The 19,350-nt window shown below is 43.0% G+C and overlaps 1 protein-coding gene across 2 annotated transcripts in view; it reads left to right on the forward strand.

Annotated features, from left to right (window-relative positions):
• Positions 1–19,350, forward strand: part of LOC141054221 (aldehyde oxidase 1-like) — a 295,390-nt gene that overhangs the window by 115,699 nt on the left and 160,341 nt on the right. For both annotated transcript variants that reach the window (XM_073551452.1, XM_073551453.1), the window contains exons 10-13: positions 7,458–7,550; positions 8,166–8,317; positions 9,072–9,165; positions 18,708–18,820. In XM_073551452.1, coding sequence (XP_073407553.1) covers positions 7,458–7,550; positions 8,166–8,317; positions 9,072–9,165; positions 18,708–18,820 — 452 coding nt within the window. The remainder of the gene's footprint in view (positions 1–7,457; positions 7,551–8,165; positions 8,318–9,071; positions 9,166–18,707; positions 18,821–19,350) is intronic.

Raw genomic sequence — 19,350 nt, forward strand, 5'->3', positions numbered from 1 at the left:
TTTACTCCTGTCCCCACAATGCTCTTTCCAGGTCATGCTCTCGGTTCTATCACTCTGATTCCCTTCTTTTGAGGTTCACATCAGGCTCTTCCATCACCTCACCCTCAGAGTAGCGGTGGTATATCTTTATCCAGGTTCACCCACCTAGTTCCTTGACCGTGTCCTCAGAATTACCCATCCTTATCCTGGGAGACTTCACCATCCGCATAAACTGCCCAACCTCCCCATCTGCATCACAGCTTCAATCCCTAACCACTTCTTTTGCCCTTTCACAGCTTTCAACCTCTGAGACACACAAAGACGGTAACACACTTGACCTGGTCTTTGTCTGGCTTTGTTCAATCTCCTACCTAGATAACTCACCACTTCCCCTTTCCGACCACAAAATTCTCTTCGCTCTCACAAATCCTCACTCACCTCAGCACACTCCTATTTATCACACATTAAGAAATCTACAAGCCATTAACCCTAATCGACTTACAGACTCCCTACATTGATCCCTGTCCCCAATCTCCTCTTTTTACTGTCTTGATCTGGCTATATATCATTACAATGGAGGAAAACTCGCACACCAGAAAACTTCATCCACTATAAATTTATGTTATGAACCTATACTCTGCCCTTCACCTTGCCAAACAGACCTACTTCACCAACTTAATCTCCTCACTATCCAACAACCCCAAAAAACTCTGACACGTTTCAAACCATCCTTAGTTCCAAAGTGCAGGCCTCTATCACAGACATGTGTGCTGATGATCTAACCTCCTACTTTGAGAGAAAATAGAAAATACCCATCAGGAAATCCACTCCCAGCCACTAAGTGCTGTGGCTCCCATCCTTCCCTACATCGCCTCTGGGTCACTCTCCACATTTGACCCAGTCACAGAAGAAGTCTCCAGGCTCCTCTCTTCTTCTCGTCTGATTACATGCACTACTGACCTCATTCTCTCATGGCTACTTTAGGCTCTCTCTAGTTGTCACTTCACACCTAACTACAATCTTTAATCTCTGCCTTCCTTGTGGTATCTTCCCCTTCTTCAAACACTCTATCATTACTCCATTATTAAAAAAAAAGCCTCTCTTGATCCATCCTGCACAAATAACTACAGACCAGTCTCCAATCTCCCCTTCATCTCTAAACTCTTGGAGCGCCTAGTCTACTCCCGCTTTACCCATTACATCCCCACTCACTCTCTTCTAGACCCTTCACATTCTGGCTTCCGCCCCCAACATTCAACAGAAACTGCACTCATCAAAGTGCACCAATTACCTTTAGACTTCAAAAGGTAATGGTGACCACTCTCTTCTCATTCTTCTTTACTTCTCTGCAGCTTTCGACACTCTTAACCACCAATCTCCTACTCTCTATGCTCCACTGCTCCATTGCTGTCTACTGGTTCTCTCCATATCATTCTGACCGCTCCTTTAGTGTATCGATCGCTAGCTCTATTTCTTTTCCTCTTCCTCTCGTTATTGGAGTCTCTCAGCGCTCAGTCCTTGGCCCCCTTCTCTTCTCTTTTATCTCTACATGGCTCCAATTGGACAGACCATCAGCAAATTTGGCTTTCAGTTTCTTTATGCTGATGACACACAACTAAACACATCATCCCCTGACCTTACCCCGGCTGTACTACAGAACACCAGTGACTGTCTGACAGCAGTTTCCAACATCATTTTCGCTCTATATCTCTTCCCCCATTTCTGTTTATTGGCCTACCTGCTCTCTATGCTCCACAACTAACAATGCACTAATCCTTACCTCCCATTCCCCGGGTCCAAGACTTCTCCCAAGTTGCACTAATTCTTGGAATGCTCTACCCCAAGAAATTAGGACTAATCAGAACTTACACAGTTTTAGGCTCTCCTTAAAAACACATCTGTTTAGGGCAGCCTATCACGTTCCCTAATCAAAGTCCTTTTTATATATATAGCCCATTCACTATTTCTCTGAACATAATTCTCCATCAAACTCAACTGCACCAAAAAGCACTATAAATATTGGCTGGTGACTACCTCATGCAGGTATCTATGCCCCATTCTCAATCAGCGGCAGGCGCAGTTGAGTGCAGCGCTCAATCGGGTAGAGCGCACCTGTAAAAAATAGAATTAAAATAAAAAAAGGTTATACTCACCTTCCAACGGCCCGCGATCTCCTTTCCACGCGCCCGGCCTCGCGGTCCCAGTAATGCCTTGCACCTTAGACTGGAGATGACGTCACTCTCATGAGAGCGCGACATCATCAGCGGTGTTTCGCGCAAAGAATTACTGAGGCGGGTGCGTGGAGTGGAGATCGCGGGCCGTCAGAAGGTGAGTATATAACTTTATTTTAACAGAGACCATGCATACCAGGAAAGGGGGGTGACGGGACCACGCATACCAGGAAAGGGGAGTGAGGGGGACCATGCATACCAGCAATGGGGAGGGAGCGGGACCATGCATACCAGCAATGGGGGGGGAGGGGGACCATGCATACCAGCAATGGGGAGGGAGGGGGACCATGCATACCAGCAATGGGGGGAGGGGGCCATGCATACCAGCAATGGGGGGAGGGGGACCATGCATACCAGCAATGGGGGTGAGGGGGACCATGCATACCAGCAATGGGGGGTGAGGGGGACCATGCATACCAGCAATGGGGGGTGAGGGGGACCATGCATACCAGCAATGGGGGGAGGGGGACCATGCATACCTGCAACGGGGGGTGAGAGGAATATGCATACCTGCAATGGGGGGTGAGGGGGACCATGCATACCAGCAATGGGGGGAGGGGGACCATGCATACCAGCAACGGGGGGTGAGGGGAATATGCATACCAGCAATGGGGGGAGGGGGACCATGCATACCAGCAATGGGGGGGAGGGGGACCATGCATACTAGCAATGGGGGAGGGGGACCATGCATACCAGCAAAAGGTTGGTGAGGGTGACCATGTATACTAGGAAAGGTAGGCGACCATGCATACCAGCAAAAGGGGGGTGAGGGGGACCACGCATACCAGGAAAGGGGGGTGAGGGTGACCATACATACCAGCAAAGGGGGGTGAGGGGGACCATGCATACCAGGAAAGGGGAGTGAGGGGGACCATGCATACCAGGAAAGGGGGTGAGGGGACCATGCATACCAGGAAAAGGGGGTGAGGGGGACCATGCATACCAGGAAAGGTGGGTGAGGGGACATGCATACCAGGATAGGGGGGGTGAAGGGGACCATGCATACCAGGAAAGGGGGGTGATGGGACCATGCATACCAGGAAAGAGGGGTGAGAGGACCATGCATACCAGGATTGGGGGGTGAGAGGTCCATGCATTCCTGGATTGGAGGGTGAGGGGACCATGCTTACCAGGATTGGGGGTGAGGGGTACCATGCATATCAGGATTAGGGGGTGAGAGGACCATGCATATCAGGATTGGGGGGTGAGGGGACCATGCATATCACGATTGGGGCATGAGGGGACCATGCATACCAGGAAAGGGGGGTGAGGGGGACCATGCATACCAGGAAAGGGGGTGAGGGGGACCATGCTTACCAGGAAAGAGGGGTAAGAGAACCATGCATAGCAGGATTGGAGGGTGAGAGGACCATGCATATCAGGATTGGTGGGTGAGGGGACCATGCATATCAGGATTGGTGGATGAGGGTACCATGCATATCAGGATTGGGGGGGTGAGAGGACCATGTATATCAGGATTGGGGGTGCATTATTATTAAAACTTCATAAATAAACTACATACATATTCTAGAATACCCGATGCGTTAGAATCGGGCCACCATCTAGTTGTAAATAAGCCCCTGTACTTAGTGTCTCGCTCCCACCTCACTGTAGATTGTAAGCTCTTACGAGAAGGGTCGTCTTATTTTGCTTTAATTATTGTATTATTTTTAATGATGTTACTTATGACTGTTGTATATGAAACTCTGAATTGTAAAGTGCTGTAGAATATTTTGTAGCTATATAAATAAATATTATCACTCTACAAACGAGCAAAACGCTTGTTCATCAGGTGAAATTATTTTAAGCTTACTTGAAACTCATCGTTCTTGGCAGCACATCACCGCGGTTAAACAGGACATGTGCTGCCAATAATATGATATTCCATAGACATAGAATGATTGGTTTAACACTCTTTTTGTGCCCACGGAAGTGTAGTCGGCATGTGCAAGCAGACTGTTAAGTTACAACCAGTCGGCTGACATGTAATCAATCAGCTGTCATTCAATGGCTATCATAGAAGAGGCATGTGAAAGAGAAAAACAAAATAGGCGACCATAGGGTGAATACATCAAGGAGATAAAGGACAAGTCCAGGAGTTTAGGTTCTCACCTTATGGGGTTGTGCTATCATGGTCACCACAGGTCTATCTCTGTCACTTGAGAAAGGGGCCCCTAGAGCCCTGAAACATCTTGTGCATGTAGAGATATTTTAATAAATTGTATTTGTTTTAACTTAACTGCGTACCTCGTATGTCATTTGCACCCAAGAGTGAAAACTATTTGGAGAAACACTGGTATCCTAAGTGTTACATCTTGTTCGATTTAACAGCTGTTGTTGATCAGAGTAAATGCAGCATAAGCCTTTGGAATCAGATGATTGATGCGCTGTTACCTATGTGCAAGCTAACATTTCCAGCCAGAGGAGCTTTAGATGACTTTCATGAAATGTTGCACCCATAGTACAAGCCTCAAGCCACTATAGCCTATAATGCAGTATGTTACTATAGCCTCTAATACAGTATGTTTGTGAGGTGTGTGAGAGATACAGTAAGGTTTGCGATAAAACAAGAAAATATATAAGATGTCATATTTTTTCTGTATTGATTCCTGGATGTTTAATAAAAAAAGATCTGATCTGAAAACAAGAAAATGTTTCTGTTAGGGCTTTGTCATGATCCATGCTGGATCAGGACTGATATAAAGCACAGGTCACCTTTTTTTTTCCTAAGCTGTACTTAGGTTTGGTTTTTGTCCCCGGTGGCCATTAGGATTATTGCACTGTGGTGTCGTTTGTTCTAAGTTTCCCCCGGTGGTGGTGAGCGTCATTGCACTCTTGTTTCTTTAGTTAAGTGCACATGATTATAATACAGGTGTGATTGCTGGCTCTGCTATAAAAGAGTCACAGGTGTTGCAATCAGTGTTGGTGATAGTGTTCATTCCAACCATCCTTGGTGGAGGAAGGAGCTGGAGAGCGTTCCTTGCAGCACTATCTTAGCCCTGGTGTGGAAGGAATCATAGGGGATTTCCTTGTAGCTCTGACAGAGCTTGGTGGCAGCGATTCAGGAGGAGAGCTGCATGCTGGTGGTGGACTCTGTTGCCAGGAGCAAGTGCAACAGAGTAAAGCTAAGTGGTGTTTCCCTGTTTGTGTTTTTCCTTAGTGTGTATTAGTACAGCGGTGGGGCCAGTGCCTGCGCCACCCAGCTCCCTAGCAAGGGATAGGTGTTATGAATGGGTCACCGAGGAGAAAAAAGCAAAACAAGCTAAGCCACAGAAAACCAGAGTGGTTGGTAACTATGCAGATTGCAGATCCCTGATCTTACCACACAACTAGCACTAGCCGTGGAGCGTGCCTATGATGAACCTAGACGCCTCGTCACGGCTGGAGGACTACATAAGCCTAAAGCAAGAAAAGGGAAAACTAACTGCCCAAGAACAGACCCCAAAGGAATAGATAGCCCCCACACATGTATTGACGGTGAAACAAGATGAAGGCACAAACACAGGCAGGAAAATAGGCTGAGCAAATGATGAGGCCCAAACTAACTAGACAGGAAAGGAAAGGGAAGACACTATCTGCAACATGCAAAAAACCCTACAAAAATAATGTCCAACACTTCTGATAGCAAAATTAACCCTGAAGTCGCTAGACTTCTCCCACTATATCAGCACTCTGAAATATTCTGAGACAGAGCAAAAAGAGACCGAACTAGAAAGGGACAAAATGCCAATTGGCAAAATACTGATAAATAAGAGTGGAAATTCATCTCCGCCCCCAGCCGGGGCTGGCCGACCACTCAAAAAACTGAATAAACCAACAAAATCAAGTGTGAACATTAGCAGAAAAACTTAGCTTTAGATGACTGGAACAGAGCTGAAAGCCAAGAGCTGACAAGCCAGAAGGAATCACCAGCAACTGAATAGGGTGTTGGCTGTCTTAAATCCAATCTGAGAATCCTGAGATCCAATCGTCATCCTCATTCTCAGGTGGCAGATCTGCACCGATCAAATCAGCCGCACCACCTCCCGTCACCACCAGAGGAAGTCCAGAAGGGGAACTCACAACTGGTGAACCAGAGAATGAACTCACAACAGATAGGTGAAGGGTGTGCTAGGGCGACAGGTTCCTGATTGGCGCCCAGTGCGGAACCGGCATAGGGAACGTTAGGGACACTGACTAAGGGGAGTGCAGGAGGTCTCCACATCCCCTTTCCCTATTGCAGGGCCCACCGTTGTAACTGTTTCCCTTCCCTTTGTCTTGTTGTTTTAGTTACCGGCCTGCGAGCCGTGTCACACAGGACAGTATTACGTGCCGCATCCTGTTGTTCTAGTTACCGGCCTGCTGGTCGCGTCACACAGGACGGGTCCACATGATAGGCTTGCAGAAGGCACCTAATAATATAAAGTAGAGGCTAGGTGCGTTCACAGCCCGGGGTCCACCATGCAGAGATGGTAAACTGCTGCTTAGTAATGGCAGAATACAAAGCGCACGCCGGCGGGTTAACCACTGACCCGGTGTGGTCAGGGGTTTTATAATGAGTCAGTCACCAGATACATGCATCCATCATCATACACACCATAAGCATTTGAGTCTATACTAGCGCATGACCGAGCGGCCATGGGACTCTTTTATAGCGGTGTCCTTCCGGGATCTTCTCAGTGGACCAATCCGAGCAGGAACGGGACCTGCGCATGTGACATCCGACCTCCAATGAGAGGTCGTTCCATGGGCATGCTCAGTAAGCAAAAGACAGGACTTAGTCCCAGGAGTGTCTGCTTGCTGCTGACTCAAGCCAAGCATGGTGTTATAGCAGAGCCTGAAGAAGCAACCAGACACCTAGCAACAGCCTAGGCAAGATGCTGGGACCGACGTCTCTGCAGCTGCAGAGAAATGGGAGACCGCAGAGGACATGGCTTGAGATTCCCCCTGTGCAGTGGGGGAAACTTGACGCCTAACAGCTTCTTTCTAGATTTCGCTCTACTAAACAGTATGCTGTGGATTGTTAAATAACTGACAACTTTTTATTTCTAGCATCAGTTTTTGCTCCTGGTGCAAATTGCCTGAACTCTGTGTGCCATTTCTAGTTGCTTAAAAATAAATTAATAAAAACTGTTTTAAAAAACATATTTAGTATAAAACCACATTAATGGAAACTGATCATGCCAAAAGAGAAACCAGTATGCATTATGAATATGCTTATTCGAAGAAGCTCAACTCTATCATAAAACCACTTATTATTTCCTCCAGGGCTGGAGATAAAGTCAAAAGGCGTTTTCTACCCAGTTATAATTTCAATTGGAAAAATTCCAGATCTAAATATTGTGAAATACACAAAGGACGGTATGTACCAGAAATTAATTTCATAGGTATACACTATATTTTTACTTCTGATTTGAGAGATGTGTTTATTTTGTCTTGGTCGACCAATGCCTATGCCACCTGCCCAATGTTCCCAACATTTGCCTTTAGGGTAATGAAGCATTGGGCAGGTCAGATTTTAGTCTGTTCAATCCATTGTTCTGTGAGATAAAAAGCTCCAGGGAAACTTTCACAACCCTATCTGCCACCTCCAATCACAACAAAGATGTTTTCAGAAGTGTTCTAGTCTTCGCATCTTAATGCAAGTTGTGATATATGATGTTATAAAACAATGCTAAAGTGTAACAAATACTTGCATTATAGACTTTTTCTGATACTTGATGAGACAAATGTAATGGCAAAAAAACATTTGTATCATCTCTGAGGCTAAGAGTGGAAAGAAGTGTTTAATGGTAAAGACATTTTTGTAGCCTTGTTACGGCTTGACATCTAGGCTCACCTGCAGATGCTTTTAGTTGTAGCTATAGGATCCACATGATCATTACACATCAATAAAACATAAGAATCCTCTATGTAATTATCCTATGTGTTCTATAATACAAGTAAATAACTAACCTTAATATTGTGTAACCCTAGGACTATCCATAGGTGCTGCGTGTACTCTGTCCATGTTGAAGGAGACTTTGGAGGAAGCAGTGTCTGAACTCTCATATGAGAAGACGAAGACTTTTCGTGTTCTTTTGAAACAGCTGAAAACTCTGGCAGGACAACAGATCAGAAATGTGGCCGTATGTTAAAATGTTTTTAAACACTAATGCTATACAGATAATGAAGTGAAATGTCAACTCTAGAAATGTTATCTATTTGAAGCTACATAATGCATATGGTTACTGAAATGTCAAGTTAGACAGATAGTATGTCTGAATATAGTATATCAGCAGCCCTTAAAGAAATTATGTCACCAGGCTTTTGCTATGCAATCTGACTGCAGCATGGTGTAGGGACAGAGACCCTGATACCAGCGATGTGTCACTTAGTTTTCTGGATGCAGTAGTTATGATGGTGTCAGTTTTCTGTGCTGCAGATCTGGCAGAGCTCAGTTGCTGAGCTTTGTATAACCTCGCTCATACCACAGCTTTCTGTGTACATTGTATAGTGACAGAGAGCTACTAATCAGTGCTGGGGCGTAGTTGGACTAGGATGCACAAGGCTAGTTGTCCTGTACTCATAATCTACTGATGATAAAACATTGATTGTATTGAAACTGTAAAATACAGTCAAATAAATGACACATCACTGGAATCAAGATCTCTGCTCCTACATTATGGTGCTCTCAAATTACATGGCAAAAACCTGATGACAGATTCCCCTTTAAGGCCAGTTGAAAAATAGTACAAGTATCTCAATTTATTGTTTCTTTTCCATGAGTAGAATACTTGATCTTTAAGCATTACCACTTTCTAAAGATTTTAATAACAAGAACTAATTTTAGCTCATTATACAAGGATTAACTTGAACTCATTCTACAAAACTTTGTTGCAGTCATTAGGTGGGCACATAATTAGCCGGAACCCGAATTCTGATCTGAACCCCATACTAGCCTGTGGAAATACTTCACTCAGTGTGCTGTCAAAAGGTAACTGATAGAAAATAATTATGGAAGTATTCCAAAAATTAATATGGTGACTCAAAGATTGGAATATGTAGATTCTTCATATACTGTAAATTAAAACAAAAAGATACAAGACTTTCTTTGTTCAATCAGATTTCTTTTATAAAGTATACAGTAGCTTGTGAAAGTATTCATCCCCTCAGCATTTTTCATGTTTTGCTACCTAAGAATCTGGAATTTCACTGGGATTTTATAGGTTTTCTATCAGTTCATGTAAAGAACATGCCTACAACTGTAAACAACAAATAGGACAAAATAACTGAAAACTTCAGTGTGAATAACTATTCACCCCCCTAAAGTCAGTAGTTTGTAGAGCCTTCTTTTGTTGCCACTACAGCTGCAAGTCACTTTGGATAAGTCTCTATGAGCTTTCCACATTTTGCCACTTTAATATTTGCCCATTGCTCAAGGCAAAACTGCTCCAGCTTCTTCAATGGTTTCCTCTGGTGAACAGCAATCTTCAAGTCTGACCATAGATTCTCAGTTGGATTTAGTTCTGGGCTTTGACCATTCCTCCTCCAAAATATAAAACACAGAAAAACACAGTATAACAAACGTATAAAAGATACGCTTGTTATACTGTGTTTTTCTGTGTTTCAATCTTTTGGTGGTGTGAACACTGTCCTACAGACTTGTTCATTGTGTGCATGGCCCATGTGTTTATATTCACCTCCAAAACATTTAGCTGTTTTCCCCTTAAACCACTCAAGTGTTGCTTTAGCAGTATGCTTTGGGTCATTGTCTTGTTGGAAGGTGAACCTCCGTCCCAGTTTAAAATCACTGACAGACTGAAACAGGTTTTGCTCAAGAATGTCCCTGTATTTCACACCATCCATCTTCCCCATGAGTATGACCATTTTACCTGTCACTGCTGTTGAAAAGCATCCTCACAGCATGATGCTGCCAACACCATGTTTCACTGAGGGGATGGTGTTCTTGCGGTGATGTGCTGTGTTGGTTTGGAGACAGACATAGCGTTTACCTTGGTGATCAAAAAGTTTAATTTTGGTCTCATCTGACCACCGCACCTTCCTCCATACCTTTGAAAAGTCTCCTACATGTCTTTTGGCAAACTAAAAATGAGCCTAACAAATTTTGTGGCCAGGTAAAGACTTTTTCTGAACACTCTTCTATAATGGCCATCTTTATGGTGCTTCCAGCTTGCTGTGGTCCTATGGACAGATACTCCAGTCTCTGCTTGGGAATGTTGCAGCTCCTTCAGGGTTACCTTTGGTCTCTGTGCTGCCTCTCTGATTAATGACACCCTTGCCCGGGCTGAGAGCTTTGGTGGGCGTCCCTCTGTTGGCCGGTTTGTTGTGGCACCATATTCTTTCCATTTGATGATAATGGATTTGATGGTGCTCCGGGGGATCATCAGTGATTGGGATTTTTTTTTTTTTTATAACCCAACCCTGACTTGTACTTCTCACCAACTTTGTCCTTGACTTGTTTGGAGATCTCCTTGGTCTTCTTGGTGTTTGGCTAGTGATGCCTCCTTCTTAATGGTGTTGCAGCCTCTGTGGCCTTTTAGAAAAAGTAAAGTGTATTGTGAGGCAGAGACCCATCTCACAGGTAGGTGTCACTGTGTGATCTCCCCAGGATGCGCATGGAGGTGTATTGAGGTCATGAGGATGCATTGCAGTCGCAAGCGTAGCTATGATTGCAATGCTGAAGCAGTGACTGATGTCACAGGTAGAGGTCACTGTGTGTTTCCCGAGGATGTGCACAGAGGCATATGAAGTCCATAGGAGTGCATGGCAGTCACGGGCGTAGCTGTGACTGCAATGCAGACTGATAATAAAAAGAAGTGTAGTCTTGTACATGCTAGTGTCCAAGACAAATGTAGGGAAAACCTGCTCTGGAATGTGTGTTTTGAAACTGACTGCAGTATGTTAGTGGTGCAGTCCGTTCAATTTCCAGTCTGGGCTTTCCATGTGGCTTGAGGCCACAGGATTCTTTGTTAAAAGAGCTGCAAGGAAGGGTATGGGTGTGTCAGGGTCAGGGTCAGTGTCTGGCTGGTGTTTGTAGGAGAGCAAGAGGCTCTGTGGAGCTTTGTCGGTGTGCAGAGACATAGGACAGAGTGGAGCCAAACAGCCAGGGGAGCTGAGACACCTGGCATCCACAGCTAACACAGTGCTGCATTCACCACGGGAACTGATCAGAGAAGGTCCAGCGTGTTTAGTGGCCGCAAACCAATGGGGTAAAGTTGTGAGTAAAAGCTGTGTGTTAGAGACATTGTCACGGCGTACAGTCGTCCATGGAAACTGGACAAAGAGAGGTCCCGCGTGTTTAGTGGCCGCAAACTAATGAAGTGAAGCTGTGTGTAAGAGACTTTGATACAGCGTGCAGTCGCCCACGGAAAATGGACAAAGGGAAGTCCGGCGTGTTTAGGGACTGTGATTTAAAGCTGTGTTCTATGTAGTGCTATGGACTGGTGTGAACTGAACACTAATGTTATGCACTTGTGTGAATTTGAACTTTAATGCTGTGAAAATGACACTTTAAAGAGACTTTTGTGTTCGAATTTTGTGTCACTGCCTCTTCACTGCATAGCGGTGCAACCACCGATGCATTACAGTATATACTGACAGACTATATGACACATATTGCACACAGGGGGACTTCCCTTCAATAAAAATGTGATTTATGAAGGTAATTGCTTGCAGCAGAAATCCTTTCACTAAGCTTGTGAGTAAAGAAGGTAATTACTTGCACCAGAAATCTTTAGGGGCTTCATAGCAAAAGGGGTGAACACATATGAACACGGCAATTTTTAGTTATTTGATCCCATAAATTAAATTGTTTCCTATATTTTTCTCACTTCACCAACTTAGACTATTTAGTGCTCATCTGATGCATCACACACAAATCGGATTACAAAAATATTTAAACAAAGGATGTAATGTAGCAAAATAGGTAAAAAGCAAAGGTTGTGAATACTTTTGCAAGATACTGATTCCTACTTGACACCAATTCGTGAGTGGTGGCAGTGGATTATTCAGGATACTCTCCAAGTGTGTGACAACAGAGCTTCTTTATTCAGGAACAAACAGGAACAATATATGATAAGATTAATATATCAGGAATAAATCATTTGTGTGTCTCTATCTGTGCAGCATCTACAGCAGGCTGCTTCTCTCATACAGACACAGGAAAACAGGAATTAGTCACATGCCCATGATCATTCTTCCTCAGATGGTGGATCAAGGCCCGGGAAACAAGTGTTGAACGATTTCAATATTGTCGAACACACTTATTTAGCGGCCTGAACTCAGCGCATGTAAATACAACTGAAATGCTTCTGTGTGATGTGCAATATGTTAGCATTTTGGGCCCCATTTTAAACTTTGCCTAGGGCCCCACTTTGCCTAAAACCGGCCTTGTCTGTAACTCTTTGCTGGGTAGCAGATCTTTTTCTTTTTCCAACTTTAAGTAGGACGGATCCATTGGTGTTGACTGGTTTAGTATTGCAGAAATTTTAGAACTTTGGTTGAGAAGAAAACTCATCTTCCTCTCTGGATTTGGATTCCCAAATAATATGTCACATTTCCAGGGTCTTTAGTCTCAAAGTGCTGGTTGAGAATTTCACCCAGCTTTGCAATTTCTTTTTCATTGTGGTAGCTCAGTAAGCTCCCATGTCTGAAGTTGGTGAAGGGACTCCATCTCTTCATTAGCAGCATTTATCCACTTCTGCTTCTTGTTGACAGGCAGTTTTTTCATCTCTTGCCATGACTGTGCCTCTGGTTCAGGAAGTGTTCTGACCATATAAGGCTGGTTTCACATTAGCGCTTTTTAAGCGCACGCACGGCCGGGGGTAGCTCTGCCCCCGAGCCGGCTCTCTGCCCGGCGTGCCCGACCCTTGCTTGTAACGCCGCCTCCTAGCGCACAGCGGCGCCTGCGATCGGCGCACCCTATCTTTAGCATAGGGTGCGCAGATCGTGCGCAGGCCGTGCGCTAGTTGCACTTTGACCTGCGCTGCGCACTTTTGACGGTGCGCCGTGCGCGCCAAAATCCGAAAAGTTTGATTTTGGCGCGCACGGCGCACCATCAAAAGTGCGCAGCGCAGGTCAAAGCGCAACTAGCGCACGGCCTGCGCACGATCTGCGCACCCTATGCTAAAGATAGGGTGCGCCGATCGCAGGCGCCGCTGTGCGCTAGGAGGCGGCGTTACAAGCAAGGGGCGGGCACGCCGGGCAGAGAGCCGGCTCGGGGGCGGAGCTACCCCTGGCCGTGCGTGCGCTTAAAAAGCGCTAATGTGAAACCAGCCTAAGAAAGGTGTCTATCTGGGAAACCTTTGTTTGGCCTTTCTGATCTCCTGACTGGAGGTTGACTTGGTTCTTCTGTGTCTTGGTGGCTTCAGAGCTTATCCACACTTCAGTGTTTTCTTTTTCGGCATCTGGGTTTGGTGATTGAGATTCTTGTTCTTGCCTCTTGGGCTGAATAACTGGTGTAACTTCATGGAATTTGAGCAATACAGAGTTTTCATCAATCACTACATCTCTACTGATTGCTACTGTGTTGGTCTCTGGGTTCAGGATTCTCTATCCCTTTTGAGTTTCGCTATAGCCTACCAGGACTTCTTGCTTTGCATGTGACTCCCACTTGGCACGTTTTACTTTGGGAACATACACAAAATTTTGCTTCCAAATATCCTGAGGTGCTTCAGGTTAGGCTTCTCGCTGTTCCATAACTCATAGGGAGTTTTTTGTGGCTTTACCTGGCACTCTGTTTTGAACATAGCAAGCTGTCATGAAAGGTTCTTCCCAATACGTTGTAGGTAGATTTGCATCAAACAACATACTTCTTCCACTTTCACAGAGTACGACTCTTTCTCTCTGCAATGGCATTTTGGTCTGGGTTGTATGGAATGGTAGTCTGGAACACGATTCCATCTTTTTTCAAAATGGTTTGCACCTTACCACTTGTATAATCGGTTCCATTATCTGCACACAGGGCTTTTTGCATTCTTCTAAATTTGTTAAACACTACCGCAAGATATTCTTCAAGTTTCTGTGGAACTTGATCCTTACTGTGAAGCAGGTAGGCGACTGTATATCTGGAGTAGTCATCAATAAATATGAGAAAATATCTCTTTTTGCTAGGAGTTTGAACACTCATTGGACCACATATCTGTATGTATCAGATCTAGAGGCTGTGCAGACCTAGTGGTGCTTATTTTAGGAATGGATTTTCAGGACATTTTCCCTTTAAGACAGGTAGTGCACTTCATCATTTGACTACACTGATTGATTTCAATACCATTTGCAAGTTGAGCTAGCTTCCTTACTGCTTCTGGGTCTCTGTACTCAAGACGTCTGTGCCATACATGGATACAGTTCTTGAGTAGATCTTGTCTAGCACTGTACTTTCTTTGCATTTTATCTGATAATGTTCATCTTGGATTTTTCCTTCTGCAAGAAGTGAAGTGACCCTTCATTGAGATGATGCAGCTGTTATCTCTAAAAGTAACTACATTTCCCTTTTGCATGAGCTTCTTTACTGACAGAAGATTGCTTTCAAGGCTGTGAATATAGAGAACATCACTTATTGGGATCTTCCTGCTTTGTGCTAAGGAAACTGGACAGTGGAGGTAGCCGTCTCCTGCTCCTTCTGAAGTCATTTAGTGACCATTAGCTAAGATGATCTTTTCTGGCTTGCTTTCATTAAGATCAGTGACGAAATCCTTGTTATTTGTCATATGACTGCTTGCACCAGAATCTATACACCATATATGCTTTGCAGATGGGCTTGTACTGGTATTAAATGCAGCTTCAGCATATGCAGAATCTTCCTTTACAGCTGTTTTAACCCTTTGATGACTGTTCTGCTTTTTAAACTGACTCATTCTTGCTTTCCAAATTCTGCAGTCTGCTTTAACCCCTTAAGGAGAAAGCCATTTTGTAGGTTAAAGACCAGGTCCTTAATTTTGAAATCAGACCACTGTCATTTTATGTGCTTAATAACTCTGTAACACTTCAACGGATCCTGCTGATTCTGAGAATGCTTTTTCAAGACATATTGTACTTCATGATAGTGGTAAAATTTCTTCGATATGACTTGCATTTATTTATGAAAAAAACGGAAATATGGCAAAAAAATATTTAAATTTTTCAATTTTCAAATATTTAATTTTTATGCCCTTAAATCAGAGAGATATGTCACAAAAAGATAGTTAATAAATAACATTTCCCACATGTCTACTTTACATCAGCACAATTTTGGAACCAAATTTTGCTTTTGTTAGGAAGTTATAAGGGTTAAAAGTTGACCAGTGATTTCTCATTTTTACAACAAAATTTACAACACCATTTTTTTAGGGACCACCTCACATTTGAAGTCACTTTGAGGGGTCAATATGACAGAAAATACCCAAAAGTGACACCATTCTTAAAACTGCACCCCTCAAGATGTTCAAAACCACATTCAAGAAGTTTATTAACCTTTTAGGTATTTCACAAGAAATGAAGCAATGTGTAAGGAAAAAATGAACATTTAACTTTTTTCCCCCAATTTTTTCTTTGGACACAATTTTTTTTTATTTTATCAAGGGTTTCAGGAGTAATGAACCACAATATTTGTTGCGCAATTTCTCCTGAGTACACTGATACCCCATGTGTGGAAGAAGACCAATCTTTAGGCGCATCGCAGTGCTCAGAAGGGAAGGAGCATCATCTGAGATTTTGAATGTCAAATTGGCTGGAATCGAGAGCGGACGCCATGTCACGTTTGGAGAGCCCCTGATATACCTAAACAGTGGAAATCCCCCATAAGTGACCCAATTTTGGAAACTAGACCCCCCAAGGAACTTATCTAAATGTGTGGTGAGCACTTTGAACCCCCAAGGGCTTCACAGAGGGTTATAATGTAGAGCCATAAAGTAAAAAATCACAAAAAAAAATAAAATCTTTTCACACCCAATTTTTATTTTCCAAAGGGTAACAAGACCCCAAAAGTTATTGTGCAATTTGTCCCGAGTACGCTGATACCCCATATGTGGGAGTAAACCACTATTTGGGCGCATGGCAGAGCTCGGAAGGGAAGCAGCTCCATTCAACTTTTTTGGCTGGAATTGAGATCAGGCACCATGTCGCGTTTGGAAAACCCCTGATGTGCCTAAACAGTGCAAACCCCCCACAAGTGACCCCATTTCAGAAACTAGACCCCCCCAAGCAACTTATCTAGATGTGTGGTGAGAGCTCTGAACCCTCAAGGGCATCACAGAAGTTTATAACATAGAGTCGTAAAATTAAAAAATCATATTTTTTCCACAAGAATTATCTTTTCATCCCCAATTTTTATTTTCACAAGGGTAACAGGAGAAATAGGACCCCAAAAGTTGCTGTATAATTTGTCCTGAGTACGCTGATACCCCATATGTGGGGTGGAACCATTGTTTGGGCGCATGGCAGAGCTCAGAAGGGAAGGAGTGCCATTTTGAAATGCAGACTTTGATGGAATGGTCTGCGGGTGTCATGTTGCATTTGCAGAGCCCCTGATGTGCCTAAACAATGGAAACCCCCCACAAGTGACACCATTTTGGAAACTAGACCCCCCCAAGGAGCTTATCTAGATGTGTGTTGAGCGCTTTGAACCCCTAAGTTCTTCGCAGAAGTTTATAACGTAGAGCCGTGAAACTAAAAAAATCATAATTTTTTTCCACAAAAATTATCTTTTTGCCCCCAAATTTTTATTTTCCCCAGGGTCACAGAGAAATTAGGCCCCCAAAGTTGTTGTGCAATTTGTCCTGAGTACGCTGATACCCCATATGTGGGGGTAAACCACTGTGATCGCCTTACTGCGATCCTTGGGAGGCAGAATGCACAAATCCACAAAAGGTGAAGAATTGGTTGTATTTTTTACGCCATTCCTTGTGCAGTATTAGTGATTAGGCGACTTCATTCCTCAGGTTGGTGCGATTACAGCGATACCAGATTTATAGCCTTTTTTCATGTTTAGTTTCTGTCACACACTAAAGGACACTTTTTTTTTGGAAGATTTTTTTGTAAGAAATTTTTGCATTGTTATATTTTGAGAGCGATATTTTTTCCATATTTCGGCCGACAGTCATGTGCTGGCTTGTTTTTTGTGGGACAAGCTGACGTTTTTATTGGTACCATTTTCAGGCACATAACTTTTTTTGATCATTTTCTATTCTGATTTTTGTGGAGGCAGAATGAACAAAAACCAGCAATTCAGGAATTGTTCTTTTTTTTCTCTCCATTCCGCGTGTGGTAAAATAATTAGTATGGCATCTTTATTCTTCAGGTCACTTTGATTACAGCGATACCTCATTTATATAGTTTTTTATGTTTTGGTGTTTTTTACACAATAAAAACTTTTATAGAAAAAATAATTATTTTTGCATTGCTGATGGAGCTATATGGTGGCTTGTTTTTTGCGGGACTAGATGACGTTTTCAGTGGTACCATGGTTATTTATAGTCGTCTTTTTGATTGCGTGTTATTGCACTTTTTCCAAGCAGTATGATGATACCGTTTGGAAAAAGTATAATTTGCTACTTTTTTGCTTTTTTACGGCGTTCACTGAAGGAGTTAACTAGGGTGACACTATTATAGATGGGATTTTTTCCGGACACATGTGTATTTTTTTGTTTATTTTATTTTTTTTACATAATGCGTATTTTAGGGGAATTTTTAGGGGATTTTTTAAAATTTTGTTATTTTTTAATATTTTTTTTTACACATTTGTTAAAAAATGTTTGTTTTTTTTTACCTAGTCCCTTTATGGGACTTTCAATTTCATTTCAGGTATAATGCATTGCAATGCTCCAGCATTGCAATGTATTATTCCTTATGCTGAAAGCTGCTGAGACCATGCTGTGAGCATGGTCTCAGCAGCTTTCCGTAGCTGAATGACCCGAAGTTTGTCATGAGAACCCCCGGGTCATAATGGCAGAGATCGGGCCCGCAATTACATTGCTCTGTTGCTCTGTGCTGCTTTTGCTCTGGGCTTCTGTTGCTGTGTTACTCTGGGGTTCTGTGTCTGGGCCCATAACCTGTTGGCAGTGGATTATTCAGCATACTCTCCAAGCGTGCGACAACAGAGCTTCTTTATTCAGGAACAATATATGATAAGCTTAATAGATCAGGAATAAATCATTTGTGTATCCCTATCTGACACAGGAAAACAGGAAATAGTCACATGCTATCCCTGTGTGAGCCTCTGGGAGTTTTTTCTTTGTTCTAACTTTATAGGCAGCATACAAATCTAGCAAACCTAGCAACTAAACACTCAGACAGGAATGGAGTTGTTGCACCAAACATATTCCAACAGTGAGATACAAAAATTGTTTAAAGTTCACCTACATCTAGTGCATGTCATGAATGTCAGCTTTTTTGGCACCATCTGAGATTCAATTCTGTAGTATTTTTCTTATTACATGTCCCCAATGTTGTTTTCACTTGATGTGATAAATGATGCCAATTAAGTCAGTTTTAATATTTTCTCATATTTTGTATTGTCTAAATAATATTAATTGGACATAGGAAAAACTCGACAGATCATTTGCAATGAAGACTTCTTCAGATGTAAGGGATCCTCATCCTGTCTCCTACCAAAAGAAGTCCTGGTGTCTGTGTTCATTCCTTTTACTCAAAAGGTACATTTTGGATTTGTAATACAGTTCTATTCACAAGTCTAGTTGTCATCTGTTTGTAACGCATCCAGTATTAAATGACTGGATTAGTTACAAACGGACCAAAAATAGATGTACTCTTTGATTTAAGTTTATATTCTGGTTTTGTCCCATTTGTAGCAGATCAGTTTTTATTAGCAAATGGCGCTTATCATGAATTTGACAAATGGCGGTCGCAATGCCCCCGTTCCACCCCAACTCTGTCCCTATATCGGACCTGGAACAAAAATGGCTTGAAAATGTCAAGTCGCGTAATTTTAGCTCAGCCGCCAGTGCAACAAAATTATGTCACTTTTCAAAGATTTTTACGCCAGAATACTGTCATTAACAGCTTTGATGAATCGGACCCTACATCTTTTGATCCAGCTAAGAACTGGATAACAGTTGAATCACCAAAATTAGACCAAAAATTTAAAGGACACACCTCAAACTATATCAGAACCCAAAAAAACGGAAGTGTGAAACCACAATATAAATAAATATTCCCCTTGAAA

The sequence above is a fragment of the Dendrobates tinctorius genome, unplaced genomic scaffold (genome assembly GCF_039654945.1).
Source record: "Dendrobates tinctorius isolate UK_male_01 unplaced genomic scaffold, ASM3965494v1 ptg000177l, whole genome shotgun sequence".
Classification (NCBI taxonomy): Eukaryota; Metazoa; Chordata; class Amphibia; order Anura; family Dendrobatidae; genus Dendrobates; species Dendrobates tinctorius.